This window comes from Cylas formicarius, unplaced genomic scaffold (assembly GCF_029955315.1).
Source record: "Cylas formicarius isolate icCylForm1 unplaced genomic scaffold, icCylForm1.1 PGA_scaffold_2__14_contigs__length_35257938, whole genome shotgun sequence".
NCBI classification, from domain to species: Eukaryota; Metazoa; Arthropoda; class Insecta; order Coleoptera; family Brentidae; genus Cylas; species Cylas formicarius.
In genome coordinates, this window is record NW_026844319.1 from 34471104 (window position 1) to 34495370 (window position 24267).

The 24267-nt window shown below is 38.5% G+C and overlaps 3 protein-coding genes across 3 annotated transcripts; 1 reads left to right on the top strand and 2 right to left on the bottom strand.

Moving 5' to 3' along the window:
• Positions 1-130: 130 nt before the first annotated feature.
• LOC132698822 (ER degradation-enhancing alpha-mannosidase-like protein 3) lies at positions 131-9415 on the bottom strand. The gene is made up of 11 exons (XM_060665147.1): positions 8956-9415; positions 8757-8903; positions 8202-8354; positions 7993-8146; positions 7424-7558; positions 6493-6870; positions 4528-5063; positions 3481-3601; positions 2014-2613; positions 998-1151; positions 131-944 (listed from the first exon to the last, which is right to left on the bottom strand). The coding sequence occupies exons 1-11, from the start codon at positions 9075-9077 to the stop codon at positions 409-411; spliced, it is 3036 nt and encodes a 1011-aa protein (XP_060521130.1). The 5' UTR covers positions 9078-9415; the 3' UTR covers positions 131-408.
• Positions 9416-9626: 211 nt separating this feature from the next.
• On the bottom strand, positions 9627-11392 carry LOC132698109 (cyclin-dependent kinase 10). The gene is made up of 8 exons (XM_060663986.1): positions 11238-11392; positions 11063-11184; positions 10941-11013; positions 10712-10886; positions 10455-10657; positions 9950-10396; positions 9769-9896; positions 9627-9716 (listed from the first exon to the last, which is right to left on the bottom strand). The coding sequence occupies exons 1-8, from the start codon at positions 11263-11265 to the stop codon at positions 9681-9683; spliced, it is 1212 nt and encodes a 403-aa protein (XP_060519969.1). The 5' UTR covers positions 11266-11392; the 3' UTR covers positions 9627-9680.
• Positions 11393-12337: 945 nt separating this feature from the next.
• LOC132697825 (uncharacterized) lies at positions 12338-24236 on the top strand. The gene is made up of 9 exons (XM_060663497.1): positions 12338-12611; positions 12674-13223; positions 14182-14533; positions 16304-18688; positions 20988-21096; positions 21151-21530; positions 21586-21753; positions 21814-22065; positions 24097-24236. The coding sequence occupies exons 1-9, from the start codon at positions 12562-12564 to the stop codon at positions 24225-24227; spliced, it is 4377 nt and encodes a 1458-aa protein (XP_060519480.1). The 5' UTR covers positions 12338-12561; the 3' UTR covers positions 24228-24236.
• Positions 24237-24267: the final 31 nt, after the last annotated feature.

Sequence of the window (24267 nt, forward strand, 5' to 3'; positions counted from 1 at the left end):
TATAATGGTATTTATAAAAATATGTTTTTTTTTACATTTTGTACATTTTTATAAACGGTCTTATGTACAGTTCGAACGAAGAAAACAATCAAAACAAAAAATAGCGGGGGAAAAAAAATCGCGAGATCAATTGACACTGTAAAAAGCTTAACCGAACCTCAACTTGGCTCTATTAGATATCACAAGTTTGCCATTTTCAATTGCTAATTTATTGTTTGTATATAAGAAAAAAAATGGAGATGTGTCGTAAAACTTGCCCCTAAATTAAATCGCGACGAAAACCGGTACTCAAATTTCACAGCCAACGATGCCGATGGAGTCGCGCCGTCCCCGGTTCGCGGCCCCACCCCCATGGTCTGCCAAAATGTACGAAAACGCGATTAAACTCCCGCAGACCGTTTTTCAATATCATAACTCGTCGGCGGCACGGGTTTGCCCTATCTCCTCCTGTTCCGCGTCCCCGTCTTTTTTATCGTCGGCCCCGCCTACCACCAAATCGTCAGACTCCGTCGTGTCACTGTGGAGCTTCCCGAGCACGTCTTTCAGCGCTTCTGACTGCTCCAAAGCGTCCTCCAACTGGTTGAAGCTCTCCAGTAATGAGCTGAGCCTCTTCAATTTATCCAGTTTCAGTTTGTCCCCGTCTTCGTCTTTGGTGACGTGTTCGATATCCGCCAACACGGAGACGCCTTTATTCTCACCCAGTTTGACCAAAGAATCGTCACCCGACGACGAATCTTTCCGCCTGTGCTCGTTGGATATCTCGTTGAGCAGCCATTCCGTCTGTTTGACGGAATCCGGTGGGCCGTGATCCTCGGTCCCGCCCAACGTCTGATAATAAATCCGCAAGATATTAAGCGGCACGTAGAGCTCCTTGTTGTCGGAATGCAGGATGGATTTCAGCAGGCCTTTACGTATTTGACTCCATTGCTGGTTCGGTCGGTCACCTGAAACGAAGCGATATTCGATTTGACCGCCGACTCCGCCCACTCAAACCTACCGGTCGGCGGCGGTGACAGTTGTTGAGTCTCTCTAGACGCGTCGTAAGTGATCCGGACCTTGTCGGCGCCTATGTCGGCTTGGAAACCGCCCGCCTCGACGGTTTGGCTAAACGCCAGGCCGGTGTGCTTGTTGAGGAACTCCTGGACCGACATCTGCGACAATTTATGCGTCGAAACGCTCGATTACCCCGCAAATCCAATTGAAAGGTTTTAGAAAGCCCGAACAAAAATGCACGGGCCGTTATTCGAAGTCATTACCTCATACGCAAACGCAAACGTTGCTTCATATAGACCATAAAAGATGATTTTTTTTTATGCGATATTCGATTTTTGGAAAATTACTTTTTTTCAAGAATAATGAAAATATTAAAAAATAAATATCACATAGATATAATAAATTAACTTCTCTTTCATTCTATTTTACCTTTTTTTATTATAGCATGCAATTACCTAGGGTGGACATATTTAAAAAAAAAAAACTCGAGTAAAATCAAAAAACATTTTTCAGACTGATTTTAAAAATTTTTCCAAGACATGTTGAAAACTAACAAAATTTCAGGCAAATTACGTTAAAAATCTGTGTTTTACAATAATTAAGTAAGAGAGTCGAACTTGCTGACATATTTTGACAAAATTTGCTTTCTAAAATAATAGCTATGCAACGGTAAAGCTGACAGATATTTGTAGCAAATTTTCTGGAATATTCACTAATTAAATTTTATTATGTTATTTGAATAACTAGCTCTGAAATCATATCATATTTTATGATTCCGATTGAGCAGTCGAATGAAGAAACTCACGAATCACGAAAGAAGGATAAAAGAGACAGAGCATTTCAACTCCAGAATACAAATTCTGGAGTTTATTTCGGCTAGAAACAAGGATCTATTTTTTTTTTTTGGTATTTGAATGTATAATAATATCTCTACAGTATTTCTTGTTACCACTCTACTAAAAATTACCCTATCGAGTGAAATATATCATGTGGCGCCCCCTTCCTTTAAAAACTGCTAACCTTGAGCTTGTGAAACATGCCCTCTTCGTCGGCGTCGTTAGTCGCGCGTGTCCCCGTCCCGCCGCCGATCTCCCTGATCGTCAGCTCGAGCATCAAGTCCTTCGACAGGGCGAGCAGCAGCTTGGCCGCGTCCTCGGTAAACAGGAACGCCGAGGGGATCGTGACGTCATCGCTACCGTCGCCCGACATCGAAAACATGGGCGAACTGGCAACGCTGCTGCCCGCTACGTTGTCGACGATCACGGCCGCGACGGCGCCGTATTTTTGCGCCCTGCGCACCTTGTCAACGAACATACAATCGCCGCGTTCCATTATGGCTATGCGGCCGGCGATCAGGTCGCGATGTTTCGGCTCTTCGCAACCGCGAAACGGTTGCACTATAACCGTTCTCGCGGTCACCTGTTGGTCGCCCTTGAGGACACGCCCGAATTGGGCGGGGCCGGCGTGAACGGTGACCGTTTGTACCGCGTCACCGTCGCCCCGTATCGGGAAAGAGATCTCCAACGGCGACGGATCCGGCTGTTGGGCTTGCAGTTTCGACAACTCCGCCATCTCGTGCATAAACATCAGGCCTTCTTCCGCGTCCAGCGCGGACCGTGCCTGAGGACGTATTCGAAGATTACGAAAGAAACGCTCTAATCAACATGAAGCCTCACAGTTGATGGAACATTAGAAGTGTTGAGTAGTAGTGAAGTACGAACGTGGCTGAAACTTTGGTCGTATAGACTGTCATCTATCATTTTAAAATATTTTCGGTGGCTCAGTAATGCTGCATGTTTTTTGTAACATATGTACCTATTTCTCTATTGGTTCGTTTTGCAGCAGACGCGAATTAAAATTGATATTGCTGAAGTAACTTACAAGATGATGATTCTACACAAAATGATTAGTATCTTTTTTCGTCACTTTTTAAATACTCGTCATTAAAACATTGGGCAAGGGGCTATTATCGATTCTTGATAAACCATTAAAAATTAAAATGAAATTTTGGTATTTAGAGCAGCGATATATGAATTGACAACGCTTTTAGTTATCTGTCAGGGTCTATTTAGAAAAAAAAAAACTTTCCGACGATCTGGTATAAGACGATAAAAATCATGATTTTGTAAACACATCCCCGAAAATATTACTTACCCATGATATCGGAAAATATGGCTAGGAAAAGGTGCAAGCAAATATTTTACAAAAATAGATCAGATCTAGCTAGTTTCTGGCGGCTGCGACAGTGAATAAGAGAGAAGAGAGAGAGAGAGAGATAGGGAGCAAAATATGTCGTTTTCTCACGTCTTAGTAAAAAATATTTACACTTTTTTCTATCAAAAAACTTTTTCAAATTCAAATTTTGAATTTGAAGGTCGTTCGAAGGTGACGGACAAAATCAAAATTTTAGGACCCTCCCTCTTAATGGCGCTTTTACGAAAATGGACGCAACCAAAAAGAGGAGCAGATTGATAGCAGTCGACTTACGGCGGAGGGAGTGTGAAGGAGCTGTACGCGACCGTCACTCAATGCGATTATGTTGATGCCCATGTCCTTGATAACGCGGAGGTGGTTGATGTTGGACGCTGAAAACTCGCTCGCCGTTAACCTGCAACGTGGAAGGAGGCAGATGTATATCAATGACACATCCAAAGGGGACATGGCAAACTGTTTTCTAGTTTCCTTTTTGTTTTTTGGTTTTCGTAGGCCTTTTGCGATAAATATAACGGATTTAAGTAATATCCCTGAAATTAAACTTTAAACGATATTTTAAAAGAAACTTCGCAATTAGCGCGGTAAAACGGAATTGTAAACATCTTTTGTCACGTTCATTCAAAATGTCTTATGGCTAAAAACGGTCAACAAACGTCATTACCAATTGCATTCTTCAAATAGTTATTGTTTTCTATTAAACAATTTAAAAGCTGTTTTGAACCGGTATTCGGAATTCTTTTCGGGGAAATTCGAGTCACGCGATATTTATTTTCAAATCGCAAAAGAATGTTCCAGGGGTGTGGTTGCTGTGTATAAGAAGTTTCTTAATGGGTGTATAAAAATATAAATAACATACAAAAAAAGCAGACAATGTCACGACTATAACAGAAGTAATAGAGATCGCTTCTTATTTTAAAAAAAGGCTAGAATGTAAAAAAATATATATTTTACTCACACTGATGTTAGACTCTTCAATATACTTTCGCAAAGTCTAAAGAAAACCAATCAAAACTAAAATTTTTAATTTTGTTGGTTTTGTTTTTGTTATCACTTGTATAAAATTTTAATATAATTTAATCTCTCATCTATATTATGTACTTATTTTCTACGAACTTGACAAAAATCAATAATACTCAATATGCGAGACAATACCGATATTATTATTGAAATGAAATCACCAAAATTGTGTTAAACTAATTGAAATTCGAAACAAAAATGTGACGATCAAACCAACGCGCACCCAGTCCTGCGCAGTCAACGATAGTCCAACTTTACAAACCCGAATGCGCTTATTTTTTTTAACAGACTTTGCCCACCTACCTTTTGGGTGAGCCCCTTCTGGGACACATGCCGTCGACCATATTGCGCAACGGTTTCCTGACGGCGCCCGGGAACAGTTTCAGCGTGTTCGGGCACGACAGCGCGAACTCCGCTTCCTCGGCCTGGTTGTCATGGGCGTTCCCGGTACCATTAGTCCCGTGACCGGCCAACGTTAACGGAAACAGGTGACCCTCGGTCGTGAATATGAACTCGTCGAGGTCGACGACGACGTCCGCCTTGTCGGCGAATAGCAGAAACAAATATTTGAAAGTCTCTGCAAGGACGAACGAGTCCATACGGTCCTCCTGCTTGCCGGTACGCACGTCGTTGACGGCGGCGTAGCCGCACGGCACGCGTGCGTACTTTTGCAGACTACGCAGCACGTTTTTGCCCACTTCCAGATAGTAGGGATCGCCGGTCGCGCTATACAAAAAATACGTCGACTCTAGGAACTCGGGTCGTAACGGATGATTGCCCCAGTGCACTTGGAAATCCGTAGTGAAAGCTTCCGGAATGAACTTGTGACGTTGCATCACCTTCAATCAAAATTATTTTGCACTTGCAGAGTGCGAAATTGAAATTTTTTCATCGAACATTTAAAATTTTTCCCTATTCCAGTCGTTCAGATCGCATCTGACAAAACTGTGTTCAATTACAGTTCACCTTTGCCTCAATTATTTGAAACCGGCTAAGCATCCAAATGTAAGCTATGTGGTAAATTGGTTAGTTTCCCTCTTTTTCCATTATAAAGATTAAATTAGCGTTTTATTTGGTAGATTCTCGATAAGTATATGTTTCCAAAAAATCCAGTTCTTTGAAGTTCTTTTCTTCATATTTTAGGCGATTCTCGTAGAGTCAAGCAAAAGAGATTCGAATTTGTCATTTATCTCAACTTTAGCACCCATTTTAACTGTAGTCTTGTTAGGAACCAATTTTTAAAATTCATCCGTTCGTTTGTTGAACTCCCACTGGAATCCTGCATCGAACTGCAATCCTGCACTCGAAGTGATTTTGGAGCGTGAACATTGAAGATGCCAAGTGAGATCTTGACGAAACGTCTGCAAGATTCCAGTCGGAGTTCAACAAACGAACCGATGATATCCAGGAATATATTATCAACACAATTTTCTGTTGTTTTGAATTTTAAAAATTGGTTCCTACAAAGACAAAATTAATGACCGATGTCATTAATCTCATCTAAATATATGATGGGAGCATTTTGAGCGTTAATTTATTGGATTTCTCTCAAATATCTTGTCCACCACGAAAATCTTCTCGATTCCATCGAAACTCGTCTCTTATTGATGGTTTTGTAATAAAAAAAAAAACATTTCAGAAACAGAAACACATTTAAAATTGTAATTACGTCATCGACCACAATCGCAACTTCTTCGTCGCTGGACCTCGCAAGAGACAACAAAATTGAATAATATTAGTATTTGGCAGGAAATAAATTGTAATAAAATGTATACGTCACCTCAATAAAAATAGCACACCGAATTTTGAAAAACAATTGAATAACAGTAAGTTGGTAACTACTAATTACAAGCACAAGACGGAATAGAAATAACTCCAAAACTCTAATTATATACATAAAATTTTGTATTGCTTTGCACTTGAAATAGAGCTACCTCAAGTAGGGACTGTTTTAAGAAGATTTATTAGAATTAATATAACAGTTTCAGTATAATAGTCGTCTAACATCTTAAATACGACCCTGGCTTGTGGTGTACGTGCCGAAAAGAATGGACCCTCCCGCTTTAGAACAATTGGGTCTTAAACTCATTCCTCAGCCAAAACCATAATGGGTTTTAAAAACCGTATATCGTTTGGAGAACTCTACCTACATCTATGCTAATGTTTAAGTGAAGTTTTAATAGTTGCATCTTCTGACATTGCAATCATTTCTGCTTATTTTGACATTGATGTTAAAATTAATCATTATTTTTCTAAATTAAATATCACCTGGTACAGCATCTCGTGGGTTTCGACCGCGGGCTTGATGTCACCTTTGAGGACCTGCAAACCAGGCCAGAAGGCGAGCAACGCGTCCATGAAATTGCGCGAGGTGGTGTGAGGCCGGTGCATATGTACATCGAGCAGCATCGGTCCCTGCGAGATGTACTTCATGACCGCATTGTAGTGTCTGTTGAATCGGTTCAGGTATTTGTTGTCGCCGAGAAGGATGTAAGCTTTCAGGCAGTACTCGTAGTAGGAATCGATGCCGGCGCCCACCCCCGAGTCGCGACGCACCCAGTCCCCCGAGTGCACGTTTAACACGGTGCCCATCAGGTCGGAACTGCGGTGACGCATTTTCCACAGCTCGTCCATCGCCTTGTGGGCCTGCGAAAAACAACGAACTTGGCGAGGAAATATAACGTTCACATAAATAAAGATAATGTAAAATATTTTATGGTCTAAATCACAGGGACCAGAACATTGTTTCCATTTTAACCTGATGCAAATACATAAAGAGTAATATTTTTATGTACTGAAAACGTGTTGCTACTATTTCATTAAACATTGGCACTAAAATAACAAATAGTTCATTTTTCAATAATACCCATATTAAAAAACTTCTTTTTTAATGTCTTTATAAGGAATAAACGCGTTTTTGTTAATTTTTTGTGAGGAAAGTGATATTTTGAAAGTGAAAAGATGTTCTGTGAAGTTTGCAAAGGACTTAGCAATTTCAATGTATTATTTATAGCCATTTCTTGACGCGTCTTTGTAGGTGCAAAAGCCTGAATACTTAGGAAGATTATAAGGAATGCCTACAAATTGGCCCTTTAGAACACAGGCGCCTCGAGCAGTGGTTTAAAAAGCTATCGTTCAAAGTTGTATAGTCAATAAATACCAATAAATGTGCCTTGGATTTATCTTAGACGCAACTCACTTTATCTTCGAATATGGGTTCGCCGGTCAAGCGCGACAATGCCGCCATTTCCAGAATCATTGAGCCGGCGCAGGCGGTACAGGTTTCCCGGGCGGATTCCAGTTTGTCCGACTTAATGCCGTACCTTAAATTTACCTGTAAAATTTACAATACAATTTTTAACATTTTTAACGTTCATGTTTTATTTTCACGATGATGGGTTGAACCCATATAGCTCAAAAATGTTGATGTAAGACTCCAATTGTCAATTGGACAGTTTCTTATCAAGGGATGTCCAGATTCCATAAAATTTTCGGGGAAAAAAAAGTGTGGTCATCATTCTTTAGACAGAAAATGGCGTAGTGCAGATTAGTGGGTAAAAATATTATAATAGTGTATTTTAAGGTATCTAGGGCCCATATTCAGGGAACAAATTATATGGGTGCATTGGGAGTCCTCATTTTAAAAATATTTGGAATTGTTTTGATCAGTTTGTTTGTTTCGGAAGAGACAATTTAGAGTAATAAGTTACATTCAAAGTAAATAAATAATAATAAGTTAAATGATGGTTTATCTACTAAATGACCTACCCTAGAATAGGGTATGCCCGTAGTGGTGTTAAAAGCAGGTAATAACCGGTAACCAATATCTTTGGCCATGTCCAACAGTTCACTTTTATACCAGAGCATTATATTGTCCCTTTGTTGCAACAAGTCGGCCATCAAGTGGGCCGACAATAGTCCTCTGAAATAAAACACGAAACAAAAAAATGTTTAACCGTTCACCCAACCATATTTACCCGACTACCCGTATATTGGTCTCAAAAACGGATACCACAACATCGTTGTCGAACGTTACATCGTTTATCACAAGCTTAACAGCGTGCTCGAATTCTTCTAGGTCGCCTAGTATCACTAAACTGTCTAATGTGTCTATTAAGGTAAGGGAAAAACTGCAAAAAATGTGAGCGACATGAAAGTCTAATGACAAGAGAGATTGTGCCAAAAAAAGTACCATTAACGAATAAAAAATTGTTAGCGGTACTTTATCGACATTAAATTTGAATGTATGGTTACTAATTGTTATGACCTAAATTTAAAAAAAGTGTTTTTTACCGCATGTGTGCAATAAGTAGGTAAAAAGGTATGGAACACAAAAATAAATTCAAATTTTATTGTACTACAGGTCCCCGACAGTAATACTTGAGCAAATTTGGGAAGATAACATTCAAAACAAAAATAAGTTTTAATAATCGATCATTAAAAAATGTTTGTCAGTTGAAATAACAAAAGTAAAAATTAATAAATTGTGACAAGTGCAAAACAGGAATTTCCTCCTAGGATTGGCTACTCACTTTCCTAAAGAATCATCTATATCGCCCCGGTTTGGCGTAAGCCCCCTATATCGCCCGGTACAGCTAAGGGGCATAAGTTCATCAGCAGGATAAGCATTCTCCATGTAAGCATTGTATGCATGGTAAAACATATCCCTTGCTTCTTCCCTGTAACGAAATTTCTGTCTTAACTGCTTGAAATGCAAGGGACAGGCAATACCTCAGCTTTATTCTCTCCTCTTTGGTCATAGGTTTGGTGTTTTCGCAGAAGCATATCGAAGGTAACAACAGTAAACACCCACTGAATAGAAACCTAACACACTTACTCCTAACGCTGGACATGTTAAACAATATTGAACACTTTGTCAGGAACGCCGCGTCGCACTTAAAAACATTATTGCTTCGTGCATTGAAAAAACATTATCTTGAAAACAGGTGATTAATTTGGATATCCTTATCAGCAAAACCTGGCCAAGTTGCAGGATTGCTGTCACGATAAATTTAACATTTCAAAGCAAAATGGGAGGGTGCCGGGAAAATCGACTCGGCTGCGACGAAATCAAATTAAAATTGGTATGGGAAAACTTGAGTTTTTAAAGAAAAAGTATTTTCGATTATCTGACATCTGTTTTGAAGTAGGGAGGAGTTAACCTGCCATGACGTGGCTCGCGATTGGTGAATAGCGGGGACCCGGACCTCTGTTGCTGTAGGATTTTAAAGTGTTTTAATAACCTCTCCGAATCCTAGATAGCGCCTGACATCAAATGTCTGTAGCACAGAATAAGTAAAACAGATTATTTTTGACGTCACATATTTTTATTACAGTGAACGGAGTTTTAAATAAATGTAAGTTTTAGTGGAACAAGGTTTTAGAAATTGAAAAGACATATACAAGATAGTTACACAAATTTATTATTACACAAAATACAATTTCAAAAATACTAGTTATTCAACGCGCCTCTTCTTTACAATGGATCCCAACTAAAACAAAAAAAAGTTGAACTAAATTGTGGTAAGGGAGGTTTAGGCTCACCAGATCTGAGATGGCCGGTAAGTTATTGGTCTGGTCTCCGGCGCCTGTATTATCTGAAGGGCCAGCTTTGCTGCCCCCTTTTATATTCCGATGTTGAGGAAAAGTAGGCATCAGTTTGGGGTCACAAGCTGCAACGATCAAAAAGTGAGTGGGTGTTTATTACCTAACAACCAAAACTTACGTAGAGGAGGTTCCTTAAAATAACTGCTTTGCAAACATTCTTCTGCTGTGGCCCTTTTACGAGGATCGTACATAAACAAAAAGTTCAGCAACCTCAGGCCTGCCGCAGATAACCAAGGAAATTTTTGCTTCAGGTTGTTATAGGGTTGTTGTTTAAGAGAATAGTTTTGCAACGCCGGCAGACCACTGAAACCCGGCCATATTGCGTCGGAAGGAGTGCCTAATAAATCCACTATCAGTTCCAGTTGCTGGATCTCCGACCTTCCAGGTAATAAAGGTTTGTGCCCCAAAAGTTCCCCTAAAATACATCCGGCCGCCCACATATCTACACTGGTAGTTTGTGTGGGGGCTTGTAGTAACAACTCTGGCGCTCTATACCACAAAGTCACCACGTGAGGGGTCATTGGTTTTAAAGGCAGCCCAAACCATCTTGCTAAACCGAAATCGGCTGCGAAAAGAGGAATTCATGACTATTCAATGACTATCAAATTTATAAAACACATTACCAATTTTAACGCATCCTTTGTCTGTCATAAGTAAATTTGACACTTTTAAATCTCTGTGCACGACAAAGTTATGATGCAAATAACGCAAACCTCGCAATACTTGCAACATAATACACTTGACTTGTGATTCGGAAAATGGGGCTTGCATATTGTCAAGCAGAGAAGCCAGGTCTTGCTCGCAATATTCCATTGCCAAAAAAATACTAAAACATTCCCAATGCTTTAGAACATCTATCATACAAAAGGCAAATGTTTACCTTTCTAAACTTTTTCCCACAACCACTTCCTTTAAGTGGACAATGTTTTCGTGTTTGCAATTTAATAATACCTGGATTTCCCTCAAACTGCTAATGGGAATACCGTCCCTTTCCTGATCCATTCTGACCTTCTTTAATGCAACAATCTGATTTGATATGGTGTCTCTTGCCCTATCTACCAAAGAATGAATGAAATTTAGACAAACGGATATGATTGATAAATACTTACAAACAATTCCATATGTGCCTTCTCCTATTCTATTTAACTTTTCAAACTCTGATACAAATCGACATTTCCCCAACTAAAAATTAAAGTATTAAATAATGAATTTATGGGCTAAAAGTGCTTACAATGTCCGTTTCTGGAATGGTCATTGGCTTGCCAGTCTTAAAAGAAGTCAAAATTCCCTTTTTAGTGATCGGGTGAGAAGGTTCGGCCCCATTTTCATCCCTGTCTTTATTTTTAGATTCGGCTAAAAGAAATAAAGAGTAAACTGCCGGGATAATTACTTTAATATTCGCTTACATTTAAGTGGTAAAATGTCGACACTCATTTCTACAATGGCTCTAAATACCAAAAAAAAAGATTAATGCCGTACTTCGGCAATAATATTAATTATATCCTCCAGGCACGCCACAAAATCTTAAAACGAAACAACGCTTTACGCTTGTTACAAATTCTGTTATCAATGCTAACCATAGAAAAATAATACTTTTCTTCGTTTCACTAACACTGGTGGGCGCGACTACTAGGATCATTTGCCCATTGCCGACTTCCGTCGAGGATTTTCGCTTTTGGTCAATGACCAACACGTACGAAGAAGAAGAAATATAATCAAAATTTGCTCAGCTAACAAAAAACGATTCTGACCGATACCAAAAAAATCGGCTTCTCCCCGCTACCACCGCGGACAATCCGGGCCCATCCGGCCTCCATACCGGCGTGAACGGGGAAAAGCGACGGGGCCGACGACGATTATCACTTTAAGACGTACACTGAACACTCAAAACACTAAATCCACGCCGTGGAAACCGATATCAAACTTTTTGGGACGAATACATGGGATTCTGCCGGGAGCGAACAGAGGTTAAACCGCCGCGTGCAATGCTCCACCACAGAATCCCCTTTTCTTAAGTATTACACCATCAAAAAGGAATCTTCTTGACATCATGTTTCTCCATATTGCGACATGGTGTACAAGTCTGGTCTAAACAATTTTCAATATGTATTATTTTTAATATTTTCCTTCTCTTTTAAGTCAGAGTTACTGAGAATTAGAGAAACCATAAAAACGACGTTATAAAAACTGTTTGTTCCAACTCTAGATAGCAAATGTTAGGAGTAATGAATAATAATGATTATATATATTTAGCACATCCACATTCACGGCGGTAACAAACATTGCTTAATGCAGTTTTGATTATTAACTAAAAAAGGATTATGCTTTACTGATGACGTCAATGGACAAATGCCTATATTATTTAGTATCAGAAGAATAAAAGAAGAGTGTTATCACCACAGTAAACTGACGTGGACGGTTTTGTGAGAAGAATAAAAGAAGAGTGTTATCACCACAGTAAACTGACGTGGTACGGTTTTGTATTTTTCTTCTATGCTGTAATTTCCTGGGTTTGAAAAATGCGTATACCTATGCATTAGAAAAACGTAAGTCCGCGTTTTCCGATACATAAAAAATGAAATATGATAGCTTTGATAAGAAAATATGTATTCACAGCATTGAGAAATTGGTAAAATTTCGTACTTTTTATTTCTTGTACATGTATTTCGGGTTTTTCGACGCCCGGCAACCTTCTAGGTTAGTTCAATCAACGTTTTTCTTCACATAATCATGGAAACGACGCATTTTAGTATTGTTAAGCAGAAAATTATTAAAACAAAGTAAGTATCCCTATTCTCGCTTGCCAATTATAAGGGTGAAATTATATTTAACCTTCTTGTAGCGATCTTCTGCAGGTGTTTGAGGAGCAAAAATGTAAATTGTTAAATACAACTAAGCTCTACAAGGATGTGAAAATGAAATACGAGAATGTGTTGTCCGAAAAGAAGCGACTGGCAATGGAAAATGAAAGGATTTCATATGTACTGAATAATCTTAAACCAAAACATGACCTGTGTACTTCAGAACTTGAAACGCTGCAAGTAGAACATAGTAAACTAGTAGAGAAATATGAAAAAACTCTCATAGAATGCCAATTGAATTACAAACGGTTGGAAGATGGACTGGAAAACTGCACTTGTGATAAAGCAGGGAAAAAAGGCAGACAAACTGTTGATGCCAAAAAAGAAAAAGTTAAAGAACTAACTGAGAAATGTGACCTGTATAAGCAGATCGAAATTGAAATTCGAAAGGAAAACGCGGCCTTAATTTTGAAGTCAAATCAGTTCTCCTCTGAACTTGAAAACCTTAAAAAGAGGCACCAAGATGAAGTTAAAACTTTAGCCTTCAAAAACTCTATACTGCAATCGGATGTAGATGTATTAAAAAAAAAAGTAAGGTCAATTTAAGGATTTTATTTTGGTCAATGTGTATTTAAGGGGTGAATCTTAAATTCACGAAAATATTTCAAGAAATTCAACAAAATGATTTACATTGGAAAGATTACATTGCAAAAAAATTGCTTGTATGTAAAATTTATGTATAATATATATGTAGATAATGGATATATGGATGGGGATGGATATAAATAGATAACTGAAAAAAAAACTTCCTGTTCAGGTTTTGGGTAATGTTTTCATATTGATTCCTTACCTGGGTTTTTCTAGACTTTTGATTTGTACAATTTTTTTGGTGTTAAGGAACTATTTTTACCAATATCTATCATTTAAGTAATTTTTTAATTAATTTTAATTTGAGTGTGTTGTTTGTCCATTTCTTAAATTTGATTTATTCCTGTGAATTTATACTATTATTCCACCTGTGGCTTCAAACGTTAAGATTGTTACACTTCTAATTAATTAGTAATTAATTAATTTACTAGTCCAAACTGTATCATTCATAAATCTGCAAATAGTGCCAAAAATATTTTGTGCTAATTTTGTAGTAAACGAGTATTTTTTTTTATATAGAAATGTGTTAAAATTCAGATTTATTGCCTAAAAATTACATCAAATAATATGATTTGTAGGTGGAGGTCTACGGCGTATCGATTTTAATTATTTGGCTCGAAAAATACTCTGTTAATGTCTTAAACACTGGGCAGAAATAATATACAACCAAATCAAATTATTTTTTTTCAAGAATGCTGCCTGCTTTTTCAGAAATAACCTAATATTACAGATAGTTAAAGTTGAAAAGCTGGGATTTTTTGTCAAAATGCGTTCAACCATTTTCAGTTACGTTAACATGTACCAATCCAATGAAACATTGCTTCCTCACAGATTCACCCCTTTAAGCACTTATCAAAATTCTACAAGTTTTAAGTTTATCGCATTCCAAAATTGCTTTCAGATCGAATGTTTAAACCAAAAATTAAAGGAGTCCAGTTCTTTGCGTTTGGAGTTGGCTTCTCTGGAACACGAGAAAGATTTTGAAGTTTCTAGGTTAAAGAGAAAAGTCAGAACCTTATCTCGAGAACGAGAGCCGTTTGAAACGTTCTCTCAGGAGACCCAGACTTCAAAAATTGTCTCGGTCGAGCATAGCGTGCAAACGGACAAAAATCCACTTTTAAATGGGGTAAATATTGCAACACAAACAGATGAAAACATGACCACTGACGAGATCTATTCAGTGAGCGACATCTTCGGGGAAATGATATTGCCAGACTTGTTGAGTCCCGTCAGTCCATTTTCGGTTTGCCAAGGTAAATTATCTGACTTACACTATACACTGCAACCCCATTAATCCAAACTGTTAATAGCAATACTCGATTCCGATTTGCAAGTGATGCATATTAATGCAAAAATAAATGTATATAATTTATATTATATGTAAATCATCTGTGTGTTGCACATTATCCAGTTTTTGTGATTTTTTTTTTTTTTTCACGTCTTGGGGTTAAAAATAGTTGCAAAGATTTGGCATCTAAGTGAGGCAATTAGGTTCAGCCATGGTATAACCATTTCCTTAATAAGTTGAAATATAAAAAAAAACTGTTGCTAATTTCATAAATTAAAACCCGCAAAAATAGTTTATGTATAAAAGTAAATATTTGTTTTTCAGTTGCCCATATTTTAATGATGGCTATTTCTGTATATATTTTTTTATTATATTTATTGTTTATCAGAAATTACATTTCTACAAGATCCCATCAGACATTACATAAAAACAACATAGTAAACTAATAGGGTTCTATCAACATATGATTTCAAATATACAGAAGATACAAATTACATTAAATTAATATAATATAATAATATACGCGAGTCCAATTTTTTTTAAGCAGTAATAAAGGTATTGGTACTGAAAAATCCCATGTTAGGGAGAGCATTATATATCGGGCAAGTAAATAGGAGAAAATGTATTGATATAAAAACCTCGGATAAAATCTTAAATGGTTATGATGATTTGATAAAACTTAACCACACATCTGTTTAACATTCCATTTCAATTGTGTTTTATCTTCATCTATGCCAGGCTTGATGTAGGCTTCAATTTTAACTGTTGAAAGTGTGTTATTGTAATGTTGTGGATTTTAACAATTTTTTATACTGACGAACAATAGGGACTTGAAGCATGAAGAGTTTTTCATTGTCGTCTACAGCCGTGTTCTGTGCTGACAGAATTTTTGGGGCTTTTTTCTCTTTTCAATGCAGAAAAACCTACTATCAATCCAAGAAAGTGGGTTTTTAAGTAGTCATCTGCAGTTTTAATGTATATTTCAGTCTGCTAAGTTTTGAAAATGCAAGTTTTGACTATAATGTACTCAAAATCAAGAGCGAAAACCATTTATTTGTCCCAAAAAAAGGGGGTTTTAAGTACATATCTGCTTTTCTAAGGTAGATTTGAGTGCACCAAGAGGCGAAAAAGCAGACTGTTACTGCGGAAAGTAAAAAATCGTAAACTGTACTTCTTCACTTGCTCAATAGTTAGAAGTCCAGAATACACGTATTACACCCACTCGATATTAACTCAGATTTATTTAAATTACATATTTTTAAATATTCAAGCACCTTACCTCTGATAGATAGGTAGTAGTATAGTAATGGATACATTAAAAAATTGTATCCGGTAAGTTTTATTCCTGTTATCAATTAACCCAAAATATTTGACGCAAGTGGTCGAATAATGTAATGAAAAAAATATTTTGTCTAAATTTTTTGGTTTATGATACGGATAACAACCGTAAAATAATTATTTGAAAAACAAGTGTTTGAGAAAGGGCTTTTAGAAAACAATTTGTTTCGCGATTCACGAATCTGTAATGAATGAAACCAGGGAAATATATGGATTATTTTCGGAGATTATTATTATTATTATTATTTTATTATGACCTTCCCAACTCTAGATTAGAACCATATGTATGGATTTTAAACACATAAATGGGCTGGCGTTGGATGGTCCAACTGTAATTTGTTTGGATTAGGGAGGTTGCGCTGTACCTTACCTGTGCCAAACGGTACGTTTCTTTCAGACGACGAGATTACCCCAGGTGACAAACTTTACGACGTTTCGAACGAGGCGGGCCATACGTCACCATCGCCGACATTACCCGACATTATAGTCACGCCCCCCACCCCAGGTACGGAAAAATCGGTTCCCGGCATCTTCGATCTGCCATGCCGGCCAGAAAACAAAGCCGCAAGAAACCCTCGAATGGAACGAGCCCGCGCCAACAAAGAAATCACGAGAATGCACCGCCACATGTACAAAAGAAAACTAATGCGTCTGCAGGGGAAACGGAACGCAAGAATAAAAGAAAAATCCTGTTCCCAGGACGACGTCGTAAACGTCCTGAAATTGCTGAGGGAAAACGATATAAACTTCACGGTCGCGAACGGGTCCGACGGCCGGTGTCGTCGGTGCGTTTGCCCGCCCATATACATTACCAACGAACGTATCACGTGCCAGAGCAAGGGGTGTATCTCGGACCAACATTACATGGTGCTCGACAACCGTCACGGAGCGGAGTCGGAACTGTTGGGCTTTTTGAACGTCAAGGAGGAAGAAGGGATCAAAAGTTTAAGCTACGGTGTCAAATCCGAGCAACAGTTCGACTTGAGATACCTCATCGACGGATTGCTCGACGGCATACGGGAACTAGTCGCCGAGCAACGAAGACGCACGTACAAGAAACCGAAAAGGAAAATATCCGATTTTAATTCGGCGACGGAGTCGGAACTGGAGAAACTCTTCGCGAGGCCTAAAAACGTTCTCGTCAGGAACAAAATGCTCTTGAGAGCTGCCAAAGAACAAAGATACAACGCCGAGACGGATTCGGAGTATATGGTCGACTCGGGTTTGGTCACGGGCACGCCCAACATGGACGAGAGCAGTTTGTCGTCCGTCGCTCTCGAGGATTCTCTGAGCCCGTTCAAGAATTCGACTTGCCCGACGATGCTCAGTCCTCTGGCGTCGGAAAAGGATTACGCGTGTTCTGAAAGGGAGCACGCGGTTGGCACTATCGTCAGATCGATTGTCAATGACCACCAGTACACCAATAGGTGTGAAGATTCGGGCCCCTCGCGCTACTTCCTAAGGAACAAAAGAAAAAGTTGCGAGGTCAAATCTCCCTCTGGCTGTTCGAAGAGGAGCAAGGGCGAAACATCTGTAAGGTTATCGTTCGCGAACCTGTTCGAGCAGCCCATTTACGGATTGGACTCTAGTTATGACGCGCAGAATGGAGCACGCACACATGTTTCGTCGGAGGTCGAGGCGTTGAACCTACAAGAAGGTGACGTTACCGCCATAACAGAGACCGTCGTCGAATCGTATGAATGCGTGCTCCCTGAAGAGAAAAAGAGTGCTTCTAGAGTGGTGGAGGTGGGCGAAGAAACTACCCCGGCCTTATTTCCTTTAAACATATCGACGGGTAAAGAGGAGAAGGGAGCAGTAGCGGATTTACCAACAAACAAATTGAATGAACACAGCAACTCAAAAATGAAACGTATCAGCATAGAGTCATCGTCAGACGAACTACCAGCTTCACACTTGAATCTTCCTCCTCGGGATGGCAAGAGAGGGACAAATCAGACGTCACGAGTTGTGGAGAAGATCGGATCTAATAGCAAGAAAAACCAACCGCAGACCAACACCAGAACGAAATTTATCAGCAAAGAGTTCATATCGGACTCATCATCAGATGAAGATGTATCAGCTGCGCGTACAAGGCAAAGCATGAGGTCCGCGATCGAAGATAGAGTCGACGATAAGATGATGTTATCCGAAGTCAAAGAGGAAGAAAAGCGGCCCGAAGCTGGCTCCATCGCGCCGTCTGAAAAGGATTTATTCGGCGAAGACATCTCGAGCAGCGATAAAGACGCGGAAGACGATTCATCGGCGCGGAAACGTCCTAAGTTGTGTAAAAAAAGAGCGTCGGTTAGAAACAAACTGCAGCGGGCTGTCGTCAGAAAGGCCAGAACGATCAGACCGATTTACAAGAACCCGAGCGACTGTGATATAGCAGGTAATGAAAACGAAAAGGGACGCGGTAAAAAAATCAATGTGGTTCAGAATTTTCTAATCAAAGAGGACGGAAAATCCGTGGACTTGCTTAAAACGGCACCGAAGAAAAGGCCCCGACTCGATACCAACTGTCAGCCCGCAGAACCTGACATATTGTCCAAAGTTATGGAAGTCATGAACAAAGATTTTAAGCAGCAAACCGCGATGCGAAAGTCGAAAATCCCCCGGCAAGACCAGCGTGCCGTAAGGAATGGTGAAGAGGGTAAATTCAACTTGGAGCCGGAGGGAATCGATGATGAATACGCTGACTGTCCGAAGTCGCCCGACGTCGTGGAAATACCTGAGCATAACCCCATAATTATTCCCTCCCAAAAACCAGTTCGGATGGTCCCGAGTAAGTGAATTTTTCGTATAAACAGATAGTAATAGATTTAATTTATTTAATTTTATTATTAATTTATAATAATATTATTATTTTATTACAAATTTAGTTTTTTGCTTTCCGATTGATCTTGTAAATCAAAATTACCTTTTTATTTATTTAATTGCATTTATTTATTTTTATTAAATTAACTAATACCTGTTTGTTTGCGATATTGCCGTTTTGACCGTCAATAGCAAGTTCGCAATCGACCCCTAAAAACAGTTTAACTCTATATTGGTGTTGTGAGTGATTAAAGTTGACACCCTTTTTTAGCAATTCGGACACTTTCTCCGAGAATGTAGTGTTAGTCAAATTGATAAATCTTTTGTAAAATTCATGATTCGAGGAATTTGAAATGACTGACTGGTTTTTTAGTGGGGTTTATTAAATTGTCTAACTTAGAGTCTTAGATACTTTTTGTGAATAATCATCAGTTAGGATTCTATTGTCTAATAAGTCATAAGCGCTTGTTGAAATACCAAATGTTTTGAGTATCTATTCCGCATTGTAATAATAGTTTAAAATACCAAATAGCCAGGAATGCAAAATATGAGTATATTCTATATAAAAACAGGTAGTAAAAGATTTTTAATTCCAGGTACAGGAAGACGCATTTAAATCCAATTGATCATTAGGTAATAAATTCGAATATCTCATATTGTTAATCTCCGTAGCTTCCAACAAATTTAGTTCTTTTGCTTTTTAAATGATTATGTAAAATATCAAAATTATCGTCAAAGTTGTGCATTCCTGAATTTAAATGAATGGCACAGTTAGAACCAGAACTTTTATTTTTATACGCCCTTTTATGTTCGTTAACGCGTTTCTTATATGTTCTACCTGCTTGTCCGATATAATTTTGGAACGAGATCCACATTTCGACTTGTAGACTTCGGATTTTTGAGTGTTTCGAAATTTAGTTTTAATTTTTTTTTTTAGAAAATGTCCTATGGTGTTTTCAGTTTTAAAAGCAAAATAACCAAATTTAGATAATGTTTTGAAGTTTTCTGGCTAGGTTCTCCTATGTATTTCATTGTTTTGTAAATTTTGGTTTCGGTGTTTAATATGGGATAAATAGAGTTGAGAGTTATTTGAAACTGCTTTTTAGTTATAACTTTGGTCTAAACAAACTATCCAACAAGTCTCGTTTCATGGTAGGGTTGACTTGTCTCTGAGTAAGAATATTGTCTATTATGTCTGTATTATTCCATATTATTTATTACGACATTTGGTATATGTACAATATATATATACAATATACAAGGTGTGGTTTAAGAAACTGTTTGGTTCTTGTAATATCTTCTAGAGAATTGATAGCTATGATTGTATTTCCATTATCTACTTTTATAAATGCTATTTTATTTTGGGAAGCCTTATTTTTAATTGATTTTACCATAGACATATGTAAAAGATTCTGGAATTTACTGCTAGTTGTAAGTTGAGATTTTATTAAATTAGCTAATACGTGTTTGTTTTCGATGTTGTCGTTATGACCGTTAATAGCAAATTTGCAATCAACCCATAAACAAAAATCCATTACTACCTATTTATATATTGTCATATTTTGTGTTTGATTTAGGCACGGTATTGCCGAAACAGCTGTCATAAATCATTAAATAACTGAAAATCTGAACATTGTTAGTAATAGTAATAGCATATATAATTGCATTAAACTACAACGTGCATTGCATATTATCAACACTTTACTTTATCCAATATTTTTTGTTTAATAATTTTTTTACAACTTTTTATCTCTCAATCTTTCCAAATGTTTCGTAGTTTCATTCTCTCAAGTTAAAGGTACTCTACTATCGCGTGGAACTAAATTTACCGACTTACGGGTGATGTTTGATAAAAAATTGACTTTTGTGTCCCATATATTGGTAAAAATTACCATTTTCATATAATTTCCTGTATATATATATATATATATATATATATATATATATATATATATATATATATATATATATATATATATAGGCAAATGCCATAAATGCAGTTCGATCTACTTAAATTTATTATTATCATTATTTGTGAACTCCGAATTTATAGTTTTTTTTTCTCCGCTGTCATTGTGATTGTAATTAATCCTCTTGAGTGGTTAAAAATGAGAAGGAGATTTAAAATTATGAAATTATTACAACATTCACATTACCTGTAAATAAATTAACGTGTTTTTAATTAAATTTTCTAAATAAACACTTTTTAATATTTTGAGGCCCACGGAAAAAGCTCGAACCTCGGCTAATAATAACCGTTGTTCCAGGCCGAGTAAAATACCTTTTCAACAAGCTGCTGATCTATTCCAAAGAAGAAAAGATGTTGGACAAAATCGTCGCGGAATTTGCCACCCAGGACCAAAATTATATCGCGGAGTGAGTAATTGGTGAAGAAGGGTCTTCATAAGTAACATTTCCCGCAATTTTCAGCATCGTTATTCAAAAACTGTCGCTCGACTACCGGGACAAGGTGGAGAACCTTTATCCACCTGCTCCCGCCATGACTCCCACTCAGAGGGTTCTCCTGGGATTCTTGTCGCGGTTGCACCACACAAACCATCCGAACATGATGGACACTTTTTTGCACGCTGCGGAAATGGAACTGTTCGACCGGCGGCTGTGCAAGCTCACCATCGTATCGCCCATAGCTAGGGTCTACGCCGCCATTTGTAAGCTTCGCCGCGACCTGAACAGGCTCAGGCGATTTTGCTGCGAAGGTTTTTACTTCATGGGCGATTTCGCCGTTCCCATGTTTTTCGCGGTGCTTACCGTTTGGTCGGAGGTACTGCCCGCGGCTAGTCACTCGAACGGTAAGTTATCGGTCCCGCCCCCTTCGCTACCGACTACGAACTTCGTCAATTGCAGATTTCCCGATCGTTAAAGTTTTGGTGCAGTTGTGCATGTTGAAAGGCTGCAACCTGCCCGGGTACAACTTGGCGCCCCTCAGGGATCTCTTGCGCAAATTCTACGGTTACCCCGACGAGCGGTGGAATTGCGACGAAGTGTTCCAAGACGTCCTGATCGAGTACCTCAGTGAGTAGTTCAAATGTACCGTCCGGTACCTTGCCATCTTCGGGCTTGCTCTCGTTACAGGAAATCCATCGGATCGCCTCGGCGACTGCGCCCTCCTCTTGTTCCTGAAAAATAAGCCCACCAAGTGGGTGTACCGGAAAATGAAAGACAACATAATGCCTCTGATGGAGACGATACCGGCGGAGAACCGAAACCTGAGAGCGACGTTCATCATCATGCTGGGCAACGTTTGCAACGGGTTCGACAAATACGAAGAATACGATTGGTCTGTGATACTGGAAATGGAGCGGTGGTTCCGGAGTTTGGACAGCGGTGAGTCGAACCTAAGCGTCATCGTCCTGGATTTTGCCATTGCAAGCGTAAAAGGTTTTAATAGTAACTGATTTGTTCCAAAATTAGCTGCAAGTATTTTAAACACGTCCAGTCACACAAAAGTGAAATGAACTATCTGAACACTTGAGCAAATTTAGACTATGGTTGACGCATGAGAGGCTTAAAATATCATAAAATGTCATACAGGAGGAATTTTCGCAGTAACACCATAGTAGTGGCAGAATTTAGTTGAAGTTTTTCAATTTTACACAAAATAGATTTTCACTTGTAGTGTTTGGCAATTTAAAAATTTAAGTGAGGTGGCTTTTACTTGATGAAAATCCATTTAACAAAATAAATAAGAATTAAAAGGTCAGATTTTCACGAAATTATATATTTTCACTTGACAACACAGATGTTTGATGGACACATTTTTTAGTATCATTATCTACGAGGTTAGCGCCAAAATTTCCCGGCCTGAAATAGATGCAGTTCCAGTATCACGACAAAACTTTGTCTTTTTTTTAATAAATGTCTTAGTAGCCTGAGAAAAAAAAATTGAAGTCTTGACGTGTCCGAAAAAAATGTCGCAGATAACGCAAATTGAGTATAGAATGGGGCAGGAGTCCCTTGAAGATGATTCAAGAACTGGTCGACCAGCGGAGGTCATAACGGAAGATATTGTTGCGATTGTGGAAGAGGTGGTATTGAGTGATCGACGTTTAAAGCTCAGAAACTACTAAGCTTTCTGATGCAAGTGTTCGTCGAATCCTGCATGATCATGATGCAAGAGTGGGTTCATAAAAACCTTTCGGCTATTCAAAAACGCCGAATTGAGTGTGCGCGATCTTTTCTGAAACTCTGTGGGTCGGAACCGAAGCCTGTGATAGAAACTATTGTGACGATAGATGATACTATGGTTCTCCATTATGACCCTCTATCGAAAAAAGAATCAATGGAGTGGCGTCGTAAGGGTGAAGCACCTCCAAGAAAATTTAAAGTCTGCCAGTTAACAAAAAAGACGATGGCCACGATCTTTTAGGATTGTGAAGGTATTCTTTTGATAGATTTTAAAGAAAATAATACCATTGTTAATGTAAATATTACGCAACATTATTACATAAATTGCAAGACTGCATACGTGTAAGACGTCGAGGAAAACTGACCAGAGGCGTGCCTCTTTTGCACGATAATGCACCTGTTCATACTGCTGGTGTTGCACAAGCTGCCATTTTAGAGTGTGCTTTCTAACAGATAGATCATCCTTCCTATAGTCCAGCTATGGCCCCCAGCGACTATTATTTGTTTAGATATTTGAAAAAGTACTTACGTGGACGGCGGTTTAACTACGAAATTGAGTTAGAAGAGGCTGTTTTAGCTCATTTTGCAAACAAACCAAAATATTTTTTTTAAAGGGATTGAGTTGTTAATAAGGGGATGTAATAAGTGTAATGAAGTTATATTGACAAATAACAAAAAATTGTTACTCTACTTTGTTTCTTTCATATTCAGGCCGGGAAATTTTGGCGCTGCCCTCGTATGTTGTCCACCGTTCATCAAAAATATTTATATGGCACAATCTTCCTTAAGCACCATTTCATTTATTTTAGTTGTTTTACATGGTGATTTTCGATTTTGCTTAATTATCATGTATAGTTTTTTTTTCTAAAGTTTCTCTACTTTTTCAACACTAACAGATCGTTCAGCGACCCCAACTTTTGTATATTGTTTATCACTATAGTGCTCATCATTGATCACCGTAAAATTTATTATTTTCTGAATATGTCACACCGCACACATTCGTACACTTTGCGTCATTTTCTTTCTAAACAAAGATTTCAACACACTTAATTGTTGTTTCCCTGACATAAGGTCTGGTCATAATTTTACCATCGACGTTCCATCATCTTAATTATTGAAAGTTTCGAAATCCCACCTTGAATATTTTTTGACGTTGGTTGGTTGGCCTGCGTAATGTCTTTATGTGTGTTGAGGTAAAAGAGTTAAAATGGCAGCCCTATTTCGTTCCAGACCAGCTCGACCCCCTTTCGAAGCGGAGCATATACTTGGCGGTGTCGAGGCTGCCTCGCAGGCCGAACCGCAGGCGGCCCGCCAAACAGAAGGGAGTTGAAGATGCGGCGGCGGCGGCGCCGGCCAACTAGGTTGGTTTGTAGGAGTTCTCGTTCAATTGGAGGTGAAAGT

Bases quoted from the DNA above. Each gene is read 5' to 3' on its own strand.
- LOC132698822 (XM_060665147.1), bottom strand. From the start codon at position 9,077: ATGTCCAGCGTTAGGAGTAAGTGTGTTAGGTTTCTATTCAGTGGGTGT. The intron at 8,147-8,201 runs GTAAATATGGTT...GTTTTATTTCAG, and splicing joins ACCAATATACGGGTAGTCGG to AGGACTATTGTCGGCCCACT. The intron at 1,152-2,013 runs GTTAGCAGTTTT...AAATTGTCGCAG, and splicing joins GCATGTTTCACAAGCTCAAG to ATGTCGGTCCAGGAGTTCCT.
- LOC132698109 (XM_060663986.1), bottom strand. From the start codon at position 11,265: ATGAGTGTCGACATTTTACCACTTAAAT. The intron at 11,014-11,062 runs GTAAGCACTTTT...TTTAATTTTTAG, and splicing joins CCATTCCAGAAACGGACATT to TTGGGGAAATGTCGATTTGT. The intron at 10,658-10,711 runs GTAAACATTTGC...GGAATGTTTTAG, and splicing joins GTGGGAAAAAGTTTAGAAAG to TATTTTTTTGGCAATGGAAT.
- LOC132697825 (XM_060663497.1), top strand. From the start codon at position 12,562: ATGGAAACGACGCATTTTAGTATTGTTAAGCAGAAAATTATTAAAACA. The intron at 12,612-12,673 runs GTAAGTATCCCT...ACCTTCTTGTAG, and splicing joins CAGAAAATTATTAAAACAAA to CGATCTTCTGCAGGTGTTTG. The intron at 22,066-24,096 runs GTGAGTCGAACC...ATTTCGTTCCAG, and splicing joins GTTCCGGAGTTTGGACAGCG to ACCAGCTCGACCCCCTTTCG.